The sequence below is a fragment of the Vicia villosa genome, linkage group LG2 (assembly GCF_029867415.1).
Source record: "Vicia villosa cultivar HV-30 ecotype Madison, WI linkage group LG2, Vvil1.0, whole genome shotgun sequence".
Lineage (NCBI taxonomy): Eukaryota > Viridiplantae > Streptophyta > Magnoliopsida > Fabales > Fabaceae > Vicia > Vicia villosa.
Genome location: NC_081181.1, coordinates 140,227,878 through 140,242,708, shown reverse-complemented (window position 1 = coordinate 140,242,708; position 14,831 = coordinate 140,227,878). Strand labels below are relative to the sequence as shown.

The window sequence follows — 14,831 nt, the reverse complement described above, 5'->3', positions numbered from 1 at the left end:
TCTCCTTTCGGATCTTCAGTCATTTCAGCATCGAAGGATCCTTCAACATCAGTTTTGAGGATCGGATTGTCACTTAGGCTTTCAATAGCCTACTTTCCATCTGAAATTGTCTTTGATCCAGCAGCATGAATTTCAGATATTTCCACCATGTTGACATTAAATGGTTCACACAAGTTAGTGTCAGCCACGTTCAAAGGATCGGCGTCAACCTTCATAGGGTTCTTGCTTTTGTCAGCGAATTTCAAACGTCCATCCTTGATAGCATTCTGGATAAGATCCCTGAAAAGAAAACATTGTGAGGTTTTGTGGCCTAAGAAACCATGATATTTACAAAAACCTCTCTTCTTCCGTTGTTCTAACGGAGGAATTTTAGAATTTGGAGGCACTATCATTTGGCCATCTTTTACTAGTAAATCAAATATTTCATCACACTTAGTGACATCAAACGTGTAAGTTTTCTTGGGAAATCTATCACTTTTATCATTATCTACTGGATTTCTTCCATTAGAAGGGGTGGGTAATTTGCAAGCATAGGGTGGCGCTTCCTTTAACTCGGCGAGATCTATTTCGACCTCTTCCATGTCGCATGAGTCTTCGAAAGGTTCGCCATCAACTTCGTCTGCTTCGACGTATGCTACTCTTTCCTTCTTATAAATCTTACTAGCTCCGGCCTTTTCTGCTTTTAACCGTTCGACTTGTCGAACTCTATCTGCCAATTGGGCCATATCTCTCAGGTATTGAGTATCCAGTTTCTTTCGAATTGAATAATCTAGGCCACCTGCAGCCATTTCAACTAATTCATGCTCCGGGACAGTCGTGAAGCATCTTGATTTCAACAAACGGAACCTGTTTAAGTAATCGTCAATAGACTCCGAGAATTTCCTCTTGATGCTAGCCAATTCTTTCAAACTTATCTTGGTTTGACCCATGTAAAATTGTTCATGGAATAATCTCTCCAAGTGGGCCCATGCATCTATAGAATTTGGAGGTAAGGTTGTAAACCAAACAAACACATTTTTTGTCAGCGAACTAGGGAAGTATTTAATCCTTAAATCCTCATTCCCTGCTAAGTCTCCGGCTTTTGTCAGATACCTGGCAATATGTTCCACCGTTGATTCATTCGTGTCCCCTGAAAACTTAGTAAATTTTGGCACTTTGGTGCCCCTTGGCAACTCTGTTTGCATGATATAATCCGCTATGGGAGATGTATAATTTGGACGTCGAAGTCCAGTACTAAGGCCATTATTGGCCATAACTCTCTCCATCATAGCAGTTAAGTTATTTTCTGTGGCTAGGTTTTCTCTCCTGACTCTCTGAACTACTTTGTCTGGGTGTTCGTTCCTACCTACTACCCTTAATCTGGGTCTCTCCTCCTCAAACTCTTGTTGAGCAGGGACAATTCTTCGGTTCGAAGCTTCTAGATCTATTACCCGATTCCTTTCGACCGTTGTTGTTCTCTGTGGAGGGATTACGCCAGCAGTGGTTGCACTAGGTGGAGGCACTGCATTTTGGACAAGTTCTAGAATGGGGTCTCCTTCTCGATAAGAGGATTGGTTATTTCTCCGCCTGGGTTGTGGAACACCCATGAATTCTGCCATTCGATTCATTTGGGATGATATATTTTGAAAGGTTTCCATATTCTCCCGATTTGTACTAGCAATATTTGTTGCTAAAGGATTTAAGATTGACGATAATTCTCTGGCCAGGGTTCCTAACATATCGTGATTACTTGCGTCCATCTCTTGTCGGAATGCTGCTTGATTACTTGTGGTAAAATTGGGTATTTGGGCAGAGAAGCCAGTATTTTGTGCGCTTCGACCTACTGAACCAGCATTTGGCGAAAATGTCGCGGGGTTAGTTGTAGTGTATGTAGGTCCTGCTCCTCGTGTACCTGTCATGTATGGATATGGCATTCCATATTGACTGTTTGATCTCCATTCGAACGCAGATGATCCAGGGGAGAATAATTGGTTTGCAGCATTCGTCGAAGCAAGTTGCATCTCGCTTGCACTTGAGGATGGAGGTGCGGTAGTCGATACCGAAACTGGAATAGTCCCTGTCGTTGCTGTATTGTTTTCAGGTATAGCCTGGGAACTATCCATGGGTCTCGATCCATTTGGACCTGGTATGTTCCGCGCTCCTTGAGTAGAAGTCAAAACATGCGCAGAATTTGCCGCTCCTGTTCCTGACCCTTGTGGGGGATCTTGATCTCCCCCCGTACTGGTTGTAACAACCATTTTCTTGTTGTACCTTCGTTTGGGAATCGGTTGTGCACTGTTTGTTAATTTACCGTTCCTAAGGTTCATACAAGGTCTTGATATTTTCTAGACAAAACAAAACAATCGATTAATAACAATCTGTTTGACACGGTCCCACCGGGTGTGCCAATTTGTTTACAGTGATTTCCGATAAATAACCGCTAGTCTTCCAAACTATAATAAATATGATTTGGTTACTCGCAGGATCGACTAGATTGATCCTAAGACATAGTCAAATAGGTTGTTATTCATGATAGTTTGAATTATGTCTATGATTGGTGTGTCTCGAAATAAGAAATACTTAATCAAATAAATATAGATTAGCAATCACCTTGTTATACACGTAAATATATCACCAGCAAAACGGTAAGTTAAAGATAAAACATAAGACAAAAACTGTAAAAGTGCAAGAATCTTAAAGTGCAGAAAAGTTAAGTGCTTCGAAGATAAATGACATGAAAATAAAGAGTGCAGGAATGTAAATGACAGAAAGTAAACGAAAGCGTAATAATATCGAAAGATACTTGAATAAAGGAAGATACACATGTATTTAAATTGGTGTTGGTGTCATACGTACATTTCTCAGCGAACTCTTTCTCTTAACACTTGATACTTAAGCAATATGTGAGTGATTTGTACAAAATGAACACCCGGAATCCTAACATTAAGATCCTTATTTATACTAGTTTCGACCCTAACGGTCCTACACTAATCTAATGCCACGTTGCTCGCAGAAAATCCAGGGATGCCATCTGTCTTCGTGCGGTTACATAAACTACTTCGAAATTCAAATCATCCCGCCTGAATCCTCCTTCGACGCGTGGCAACATAATTATAACCGAGAATGCCACGAAACACGCTAAGCTTCAGTACTTTTCATATTTCGCAAAAACGTCTAAGTTCCAAAGATCATTCTTCTCGAATTTAGCTTCGGTGCTCACTATTTTGTTTCAACTTAAACATCATTCTCGAAGCATGGCCATCAGTAGCCATTCTCTGTCTTCAAAGATGGTCATCAGTAACCACCTCCTTTGAATTTCAGACCTTCGAAGAACATCTCTTCCCAAACGAAATCTTCAGCTAACAGAGATACAAACATGTTTTGGTCGGAGCATTACTGTGTTAGAACATGTATTCAAAGACAACATCCTTTATAAATATCTATCATGACCGAATGCAAAGTGATCCAAGAGAGATTCATGAAAGCTGATGATATCATGAAATTTCACATCGAAGAGAAACTTAGAAAGGTTGCATATCCAGAAACAACTAATTTAAAATCACCATCTGAACTGGTAAAAAAAAGGGTGCCCTTGAAAAGGTAAAACCGACTCAAAGTAACAACCCCATGAGACAGTTTCTTTCATATTTTAAGCATGTTGACTCACATTTTCTGGATTCTACGACTCCAACATCACAAAAAGTGTCTTAAAGGGTGCGTGGATTAGAAAACCATCTTCTCCACTGCCGTTACCAAAAATTCAATTCATTGATGAGATGTCGTTTTTTATGCACAAATAGATCGAGCAGATTGTAAATGTTGATAATGACGGCAACTGTAGGTTTCGAGCACTTTCAGCTTACTCGACAATTGAAAAAGAATCTCAAAGACACGATTAAAAGAAAAGTCTTGGTTGTTTTAAATAACAAAAAGAAATTTGATGCGGTTCTGAAGCCATATGGAAAATCATTAAAGAATTAGAACTGCAATATTGTGAACTGAATTAAAAATGTACCCCTTCTATGGCCTTAATCGCTCTAACCAGGCAATCACCACCACCTCAAAGAAATTATGTTGGTTTCCCCTTGTTTCAATTATGGAAAACCAAGTTATATGACTCAGAGATGTAAAAGCATGCTTGAACCCGGTGTTTCCCTTGAAATGAATGATAAAGCAGAAAGAATATAACTTTTAGTGAACTTGTTGTTGCAATTATGTTCAATTCTGGTGCTGCACCTCACTGGCGGGGGAAAATTTTATTGACTATTTGCTATGTCCTGAATTGAGTTCCCAAATCAAAAATCAATATCTCTCCTTATGAGATATTAAAGAAAAGACAACCAAACTTGTCTTATTTAAGAACATGGGGTTGTCTGACTTATATTAGAATTTCGGATCCAAAGAGAGTTAAATTCGCTAATAGAGCCTATGAATGTGTATTCATTGGATATGCAACGAACAGTAAGATATATAGGTTTTGTGACATAAATGCTAAAGTGATCACATAATCAAATTATGTTGAATTCTATGAAGATAAATTTCCTTTCAAATTGAGAAATAGTGGGGGCACTAAATCAAATCACATTCTTGTAATAAGAATCACTAAAAGCAACTACGAAGTAGAAACAAAAATTTGACGGAGTAAAAGAGTAGGAGTTACTAAAGACTATGGGCCCGATTATATGACTTATAATGTAGAAGAAAATCCAATAAATCTTCAAGAAGCCTTGTCATCTATGGATGCAGATTTATGGCAAGAAGCTATTAATGACGAGATACACTCTCTAGAATCCAACAATACCTGACACCTAGTAAACTTGTCTCCTGGTTGCAAACCAATCAGTTGTAAATGCGTTTTGAAAAAGAAACTGAAACCTGATGGAACAATTGATAAGTACAAAACTCACTTTGTAGCCAAATGTTTAAGGCAAAGAAAAAATATAGATTTCTTTGATACATTTTCACCAGTTACTCAAATTACATCCATTAGAATACTAGTTTCAATTGTTGCTATTTATAATTTAATAGTACACTAAATGAATGTTAAAACATTTTTTTTTTAAATAGTGACTAAGATGAAGAAATCTATATAGACCAACTGTAAGGGTTTGCGAAAGGATTCTCTCGAAGGTGAAAGATGCTTTGGTGGCACCAAAGAAATTTTTAAACTGGCTTATTGTGCTGTCAAATTCGATGATTGAGTTAAAATCTACTTAACGAATTTTACAAATTCATTGGCTAGCCAAATTCAAGTAAGCGAATTTATCCTATTTTTACAAAGGGTACATATGCCTGGATGGAAGTTAAATATTTTTTTATTCATGAAAAAAACTTATTTTTTTATTTTTGAAAAAATTGATTTTTTTAATTAATTCATTTTTATTTAAAAAAATCAATTTTTTTTATTTTGAAAAAGAATTATTTTTGTATTATTTTAAAAAAAGATCGATTTTTTTAACTAGCAAAAACCTAAAACAATTTTTTATTTAATCCAAAAAAATCAATTTTATTTTATTTTCAATAAAGATCCCTTTTTTAATTAGAAAAAAAAATAAAGCATTTTTTTATTTTAGAAAAAAACTGATTTTTTATATTTGGAAAAATCAAATTTTTTATTTTCTAAAAAAATAAAAATATTTTGTTTTGAAAAATTAGATTTAAATTCCTTACTTAGACTCCATAAGAAAATAAAAATATAAGGAGACTAAAAAATATAGGGTTAAAAAAATTTCATTTAATATGAGGCAAAGTCAGGTTCTAATTATTAAAACTTGTTATATAGAGCTTTTTTTAACGTTTCTAAGACTATGTTTGAGTTTAAAGAGGAGGGACTTTCGAAAATGAATTTTAAAAATATATAAAAAATATTTGAGTGTATACTATTACTGTATTTTTAATATTTCAAATACTACTATAACATAAAAGATATTTTAAAAAATTTATTTAAGCCCTTAAAAAGGACAATATCTCAATCCATTGTCCCCGCTTCCAGAGGTGTATCTCGGGAAACACTTTTTTTTTTTAATTTAAGGTTTGAATTTTTTTTTTGTTTTTTTTTTACCCACCTCCCTATGGGGGTCACCCCCAGCGAAAACCCCAGTTTACCCCTGCTTCGGAAATGAACTTCCGAAGTATTTTTTTTTTAAAAATTTTCTCAGACTTCGGAAGTTCATCTCCGAAAACACCAAATGGGGGGTGTTTTCGAAGATGAACTTCCGAAAACACTTTTTTTTCAGATTTTGGGGGGTTTCGGAAATGAAGTTTCGAATTATGCAGAAACTGTGTTTTTTTTTTATGATTTTGGAAACAGCCTCGTATTTTTAATTAAAGAAAGACGGCAAATAAAATAAGCGATATATAAACAGAAAATACTAATATACTAATATGATAAGAATTGTGATATATACAAACCGATCCGATCCAAATCCAAATAATAATAGTGTACGAAAGATACAATCCAAAAACAAAAAAAAAAATAAACCCGACCACTACTGGGTATGCCTAAGCCTCTCACCCTGGGCCCTCCTCTGCCGCCTGTATGCCGCCGCACGGCCCGCATCAGTGACGATCATCTCCATCACGGCAACTGCCTCTGGACCGCCCTGATGAACGACACCTCGATCCAACGCGTCCCGCCCAAGCATCTCTATCCGCTGGCAGATCGGCAGGAGATCAATGGCGTGGTCATCCTCGGCCTGCTGGTTCTCCAGGATCTCCTCGTGTGCTGGCCTAGGAGCGCCGGGAGCGTCGGGTGTCAGCAGAGGATGTGACACCCGATAGAACCATGTGACGTACCCCTCCACACTATGCCAGTCCTGGGTGACCCGCATGCGACGGTACTCCTCTGGTACCGCATGATGCTCCCAATCCTCAAACATGGCAGTGAGCTGCACTCTGGTCACTGTGTCGGGAGCAGCCTCAAAGGGTGACCTGGGTATCATCTTCACAAATCCAAACTGCCGCATGCACCGCTCAGGGAGATACCGGACCATGATGGTAGTCCCGCATGCCAACCAGCCAGAATATAGAGATATGCCGTCAAAGGGGACAATCTGAGTGTAGTCGCTGAACGGCCTCCAGGTGACGTCATCGTGCATCGTGCGGTCCAAGTACCCACGGTATGGTCCCACCGCATTATTCCCCCTCTGGAGAACGTATCTGGCGGCCCTGGGCATGGCGTCAACGTACGTAGGATCGATGTGGAAGCCGTGGATGCGGGAGAAGTAGGAGATGATCCAGCTCTGAAACATAAATAAATACGAAACATAAGTAAATACGAAACACAAATACGAAACATAAATAAATACAGAACAATTAAAATGAAACGTACCGTGAGTAGTGTGCAGGATCCGGTCAACTGCCTCGTCCTCCAGTTGGAGGCCTCATTCAGCTTCTGGTATAGGTATGCCAGAGTAGCTGCCCCCCAGTTCCACTTGTGAACGGTGGTCAAGTCCATGAAGTAGCGGAGGTAGGTCACGTCGACGTACCTCGCACTCTTGTCCACAAAGATCGCAACGCCTACCACATGCATGTACCAGCACCGGAGAGCGCAGCCACGGTGATAATGTGTAAATAGCTCGTCACCCGCATCCTCAGCCTCGGCCGCCGCCACCAGGTGGTGCTCGAAGTAGCGGCTCAGTGTGGTGAACCGGATATGAGGCCCAGATGTCGTGGCGCACTCAAAGTCAGCAACTTCGGGCTCCATACCCAAATAGAGCGCCATCCACTCAGTGGCTTCGACCCTCTGGATCCGGGAGTGGGTCAACAGCGGACCCCTGATCGGCAGGTGGAGAAGACACTACACATCATGCAAGGTGATCGTCATCTCCCCAACCGGCAAGTGGAAAGAAGACGTCTCCTTGTGCCACCGCTCAACAAAAGCCCCCTGCATGCCGTGGCTGATGGTGGTGTACCCCGTCATGCAGAGCCCACTGAGCCCTGAACCTCTCACAGCGTCGTTAAACCACTCGGCAGTCGGTTTAAACAGACTGAAAAATCTTTCGGGCATGGTTCACCATTTTCAACGGCTCTCTCTCCTGTTACAAAAAAACAAATTAAAAAGTATGTTAAATAGACGGTTAATAAAATATTGAATAAACATCTAAATTATAAACGGTTAAATAATGTAGTCGGGCAAATTATAAAAAATACCTCTCCCTCCCAGATCCGCCGAGCGACGTGGTCGCGGTAGGATATCAGCACAGAAGTGTCAATGGGCCCTCCCGGGTAGCTGTCCTCCTGCTCATCCTCCTCCCCGGGTGGAGGGTCAACATCCGGTACCCCCCTCCGCCTCGTGGTATGGCACTGCCACCACCTCCTCCTCCTCCTCCTCCTCCTCCTCTCGCTGGCGGGAAGAAGATACCTGAGCCAGCCTACTCCTAGATCCAGATGTAGAGGTACCCTCGCCCATCTCCACGGGAACTCGCACACGTCGTCCCCGGCCCTGCCCCCGTCCCTGTGTCGACGCCAGCTGCGCCGCCGCCCGACCGCGTCTAGCCGACGCAGTCTGGGTCTCTCTACCCTGTCTGATGCGTGCTGGTTGGTTGCCTGACATGTTCCTGTAAACAATTGAAATCGATTAATATGCGAGACAACAGAAAAAACTAAAAAAAATTGCACTTCTGATACAATTCGGAAGTTCATTTCCGAAACTGGGAATGGAGGTGTTTTCGGAAATGAACTTCCGAAACACCCCTGCGCAGAAGTTCTCTGCAACCTCCAATGGCAGACCCCAAAATCCTAAATCAAACCTATGTCTACACATTCTAAACATCCTAAATATCAGTACAAACCTAACCTAATACATTTTTTGCTATTTGTAAACACCCTAATATAAATTTTAATCATAGATCTTAAAATCAAAATGCTTACCGATTGAATAGATTGGAGGACTTTTGAATGTAGTAGAGCAAGTAGATGGAGCCTTTGATGTAGCTTGGAAGTGGTTTGCAGAAAAATCTCTTTGGGGTTGAGTTTGGAAGAAGATTAGGGTAAATGAATTGGGGGAGGGGGGCTGTTTTGCTTAATCTGCAAAACGCGCAGTATTTCGGAAATGAACTTCCTAAATGCTGTTTTCGGAAATGAACTTCCGAAATAAGACAATTTTTTCAAAAAAAAAGGCGCTTTCGGAGATGCATCTCCGAAAACACCTTTTTCTTGCATTTCGGAAAATGCATTTCCGAAGTCAGGGGTAGTTTGGGTTTTTCACCAGAGGTGGACTAGAAGGTTGGGAGGTAGCCAAAGAAATTTCCTTTTTTTTTTGGCTTTATACCACCTGTTTAGTCCGGTTCGGGGGCGAGTTCTGGCATCAAGTGGTTCCATCCCACTCCCGATCACAGTTGTGGGGATCGAACCGTAATTCTCCCTACCAAGTCCAGCGCCAATCACCACTGAATCAACTAACGATTGGTAATTTAAGGTTGAATTGTTCGGTAGGAGATGCACCTACAGAACAAATCAACATTAAATAAAAAAAGATACACCCCCAAAAGTAAGGTGTATTTTTGGAAACGCATATGGTAGTCCTCATTCAATACAAATTTTGAGTTTATATTATAGAATTTTTAGTATTATGAATAAAAGTAAACCCTTCCAACCAAAACCATTAAATTCTTTTTCTCAATCCTTCTAATTTTTTTTCAAAAAAACATAGTCTAAAGGAAATAAGAAAAGTCAGTAAAATAAGATTAAAATCTCAACGGCAAGAGAAATTACGAAATTCTATAAGGTAATGTTTGGATGGAGGATTTTGGAGTTTTAGATAACCAAGTTTGAAAATTTAAAAACAGTGTCAAAATATTATGACACATGATCATACAATATTTTAATTATACTTACTCTAAATTTAGACATATTTCATAACTTAATTTTAGAAAAAGAAAAATAAGTCCTCATTTCCCTCCAAATGAAAGATCAATCACAACATTGACCATGCATCACTGGAAGTTAACTGAACTAACTTGACTCTGATCAATCACCACCCCATGAACTGACCCTGACCGGCGTTGTCTCGCAGTAGCAGACGAAGGTAGTTGGATATTTTGAGGAATAGGAGCTTTCTGCGAGTGGCCGGAGATACAAAGGGCACCAGTGTCATCCTGCTCCCAGTATACTTCTACCATAAAACCTGTGGGGTACTCAGAAGACTCTGTCCCTGGAATTCCCACAAATCTAGCTCCTATAGGAATCTGCACAATTATTTTATTCATCAGCAGAAATGCAACCATTTAGAACTCAATCTCTTGAGAATTGAGAGGCGTATACCAGAAGAAAATGCGGTTACACTTACCTCCACAGACTCTCCAGATGTCAAGGTCAAAGTCACTAGCCTCCCTTCAGCTGTAGCACTTTCCAGCTCTGCTTGCTTTGCAATATTCAAGAAAACTTCTTCAAGAGTTGTTAGACCAAGCTGGATGTCAGATATCCCAAATTCTCGTTCTCTATTTTGAAGCTCTGAAAAAAAGTTCTGGTATGGAAGAAATAAACAAGAGTATAAGAAAACCCCGGTGTTAAGAAGATTCAAATGAAATGGAATCAAAGCCGGGAAAAGAAAGCTTACTGTCAGGAGAGTCTCTCTTTCATGAGGAATCACATAAGTTAGGAAGTTATTGTTCTCCTCTTTCGGCACTACATCTAATCGCTGCCAAAAAAATATCACAGGTAAAAAAAAAATCTTGTTTGTCATGAAAAGATTATAAATCATCACAATTATTCGTCTCACATTCTTGAAGAATCGCTTCACAGCCTCATGATGTCCTGTTGATCCTGCATCACCATTTACACGACTGCTTTCATTATTGTTTCCGTAGAAGCTAATATTTGCAATAAAACCAGTGCCAAAGCGTGACTTCAATCTGATTGAAGTGCCGATGCAACGGAGCTTTCCCTTTGCCATGATTCCTATGCGGTCACTTAGAATATCAGCTTCTTCCATAGAATGTGTTGTGAGAATAATGGCACGCCCTTTTTTTGCATTTTCAATTATGTCCCACACATGCCTCCTTGTTATTGGATCCATACCGGTGGTCTAAGAAACAAGAATGAACAAAAAAGATCTTGAAATCCTTTTAAGAAAATATATGCTTTAAAGAAGATATCATTGTTTTGCATACCGGTTCATCCAAAATGACTAATTTAGGGTCGCCAATAAGGGCAATTGCAACACTGAGACGACGTTTCATTCCTCCGCTGTAACTTCCAGATCTTACTCTGGCTGCATCCGTGAGTCTCACCTCTGCCAATGATGTCCGAGTAATCTACATTTTTCAGAAGTTGAATTAAAAGGGGAGAAAAGCATATCTTTCAATGGACAGAAAAATTTCTGGCCTATAGTTAACATACTGATTTTATAGAAGCTGGGGAAAGGCCTTTAATACTAGCGAAGAGTTCGAGGTGTTCTTGACCAGACAGTGCATCCCATAAGATATCAAACTGCAGATTAGAAGATTCAGTGAAAGGGTCAGTCATCTGTAATATTTGCAATTTTAAAGTAGGAATTCAATATATTTATTGTAACATCATTTTAAATACAAGTCGTGAAGTCGTGCGATCTGAGTTAGACGCAAAATTTCAATTCAATATGGAATCAAAGAGTGGTAAACTATGTGTCTTACTAGAAAAAACATATATATTGAGAGATAGAGACACCTGGGGACACACTCCTATAAGCTTTCGAATGTTTGACATGCCAGTGGAGCTTCGGGTCGAATGTCCATAAATCAATGCTGTTATGGAAATTGAAAAGTCATATACTCTTTCTTGATACCAACAATTTGATTACTTAGTAGTCAATATAGAAGAGAGAAAGATAGAGGGTAGGGTATCACCATCTCCATCAGTTACTGGAGTTATCCCTGTCAAACAATTAATAGCTGTAGTTTTTCCAGCTCCGTTGGGTCCTAAAAGACAAAATAACTGATCCTTTGTAAAGTTCACCCACAAGCCCTGAAAATAATTTGAGAATAGCACATTACTCATCCTTAAAACAAAGCTCCTATTAGGAGGAAATCACAATCATTACCAAATTTTATATTAAAACTTGTAACGCAAAATGTGTTTACCTTAAGAGCGTGATAAGGTGCACTTCTTTTGCATTTGCAGCAGCAACCGATGTTACAAGTACCGGGATAAGTCTTTTTAAGGCCATATATCTGAACGGCAACATTTGCGTCAACCACGCCTTGTGTTTGTTGCAACTTCACAGCATTTTCTTCCTCAAGGACATCTTCATCATCTGCTGTACTATTATCTTCATGATGGGCTGAAATTAAGCAACTACAAACCCCGCCCTCTATGAAAGGAAGACGAAGAAACGGGCAAGAAGAATTATGAAGAGAACGAAAGATGTCTTAACAAACAGACCTTAAATCAAAGAATAGTCGCTACCTTTCACTTTTTGTCTTCCGTTTCCCGTCCAATAACGAGGATTTAGAAAGTATAATACGGATTTCCTCACACCCATTGCATTCGGGATTATATTGTCAAAGTACAGGGCCAGAATGAACCACAGAAAGAATGTGGCAAGATGCCATTTATAAATATCATTCTGTCAATGAAAAAAAAGATATAGCAATTAAATTATTGGAGTAACACTAACACATCTAAAAGGAAATATAGAACCATGGAAGAAAATAATCATCTAAAAGAGAATATACAATTGTGATCACACAGTCATCGTCATAACATTTTCCCCGTTTACTCCAGCTAAGACCATTATTTGAAACTGCACCTGAAAGCATTTTCAGGCCTTGAGCAAAAGGATTAGGCGGAAATAGTGACCACAAATTTCGTTTAGTAGCAGAGTAGTTTTTGGCATAAGGAAATCCTACTTGTGACACAGTCTGCAAATAGAAAAATAACAGACATAAAGAACATGAGCATCCATTGTCTCAATGTATTCAATAAACCATGTCCTGAAAGAACGCGAAGTTTTGGTTCTTGCCTGAGTCACAAAGCCGACAATAAATATGGAGAAGCCAACTGATGTTGCAGAAGACGATTTACTAATGAAAGCAGATAACATGAAGGCCAGCCCAGTCTAAAACAAAACCAGAAAATACTAGGGATTGGAAAAACCTACAATTTTACAGAATCCAGAATAGACCCCAAAAAAAGAAGTAAAAAGTATAACGGGTAAAGCTAGAAAAGTCTTACCATGTTGAGTTCAAATAGGAAGAACAAAAAGAACAGAACAGCAAAATTGTTTTTCAAGAAGAGATCTAACTGAAACATCATGCCAGAGAGAACTATGATAATAGATGATATAACTGTAACAACTGCTTCCCAAGTTAGCCATGATAACCAGTATGCAGTGTCGTAAAGCCCCATCACAGTCATTGCCTATCCAAAACCAAAATGCCATGAAAACAAGAATTAACAAACCATACCATATTACAGCAAAAAATTAAACACGATTTATTAATGCAAAAAGCACCATACCTGGCGAAGTTTAAGCTCTTTTTCTGTGACCAAAGAACTTATCTGAAGAACAAAATTAAACATAGCAATTGCAAGAAAAAACGCTGGACCTATTACTCCAACAGCAGATGAAGGATTCGTTGCTGGGTGCGCGAATTCTTTCATAAAAACATTCCACTTAAAGCTCGGGTCTAAAAAATTTCATCAAACAATCAATAATTAGAATTTTGAACATGAATCTGAACATTAACAAATATTTTTTAAAATTAATTAATAATTACAATTTTGATCATAGCATCAAAAAAGGAAAACAGAAAACATAAGGAATATACCTCCAATAAGGAATCTGGCGATTTCACGTTCCGCAGCAAGCTGAAGAGGCAATTGAAAAGAAAAAGTAGGATCTTCATACCTTCCACGTTCCCGAACACTAGTAGAATTAGTCTGAATCCCATAACTAATAACACTAGCATTCATTTCACGAAAATGAATTGCACCAGCACATTGCATAGGATTATCGAAAAGCCACTTATCAACCTCCGCCTTATCGCGAAACGACTTCACTTTAGAAATCGGAATAGCCCTGCCAGGATTATTACTAATAATTCTGCTGACAATGGTGTGAAACTTTGGATTGTTATCACCACTCCATGCAAAATCGTAACAAGGAAGTTTGACGGAGAATTTATCCTCGCAAGGTGGAATCGGCGGGGAAGGTAGTGAGGAAGGGTCTGTTACGGATTTGTATGGTGAAGTTGAGGAAGTTTGTGCTTTCGTTGCTTTGTCGATGGCGAAGATGAGGAAAATGAAGAGGATCGGAGAGAGTAGTTGGAGAAGAATGGCACGTTTGCTTCGCCATGAGAGGAGTAGGTTTTTCTTCAGTAGAGCTTTGTATTGTTGTGTTACGAGAGAGAAAGCGTTGGTCATGTTTGGGAAGTTTTTTCCCTCGCTGTTTTTTGTGCAGAGAGAGACGAAGAAGGCAATGTGAAAAAATTAGTTGAAATTAGGGGTGTTCAAAAATATGGTTAACTGAATTGTATACTAGAACTGAATTGCATTGCACTGTTAAAAAACTGAATTGGATAAATGGTTAATGAACTGAACCATTTAATTTAAACAATTCAATTTCAGTTTAAAACCGGTTCTGAACCAGTTTCATTTTATAAACTGGTTTGAAAATATTTGTTTTTTTCCTAAAACCAAAAATAATAATTTAGCACAATTTTTTTTAAAAAAATATTTATTTTCATGAAAATTAAAAAAATCTAAAAATAATTTTTTTTCTGGAAAATTAAAAACAATTCCAAAAAAATATATTCACTATATGTAATATGAAAAACCGAGTGTTTTCGGAAAAAATGAAAAATCAAAGTTTTCGGAAATATAAAATATCGAGTTTTTTTGAAAAAAAAAATTGAATTTTCTGAAACACGAAA

General features: G+C 38.7%; 1 protein-coding gene across 1 annotated transcript; it reads right to left on the bottom strand.

Moving 5' to 3' along the window:
• Positions 1-9,683: 9,683 nt before the first annotated feature.
• LOC131646910 (ABC transporter A family member 2-like) lies at positions 9,684-14,381 on the bottom strand. Its single transcript, XM_058916841.1, has 15 exons — positions 13,728-14,381; positions 13,417-13,586; positions 13,132-13,317; positions 12,920-13,015; positions 12,633-12,818; positions 12,364-12,523; positions 12,039-12,268; positions 11,805-11,922; positions 11,626-11,702; positions 11,320-11,409; positions 11,091-11,234; positions 10,700-11,005; positions 10,538-10,618; positions 10,268-10,444; positions 9,684-10,166 (listed from the first exon to the last, which is right to left on the bottom strand). Exons 1-15 carry the CDS (start codon positions 14,320-14,322, stop codon positions 9,915-9,917), a joined length of 2,868 nt encoding a protein of 955 aa, XP_058772824.1. The 5' UTR covers positions 14,323-14,381; the 3' UTR covers positions 9,684-9,914.
• Positions 14,382-14,831: the final 450 nt, after the last annotated feature.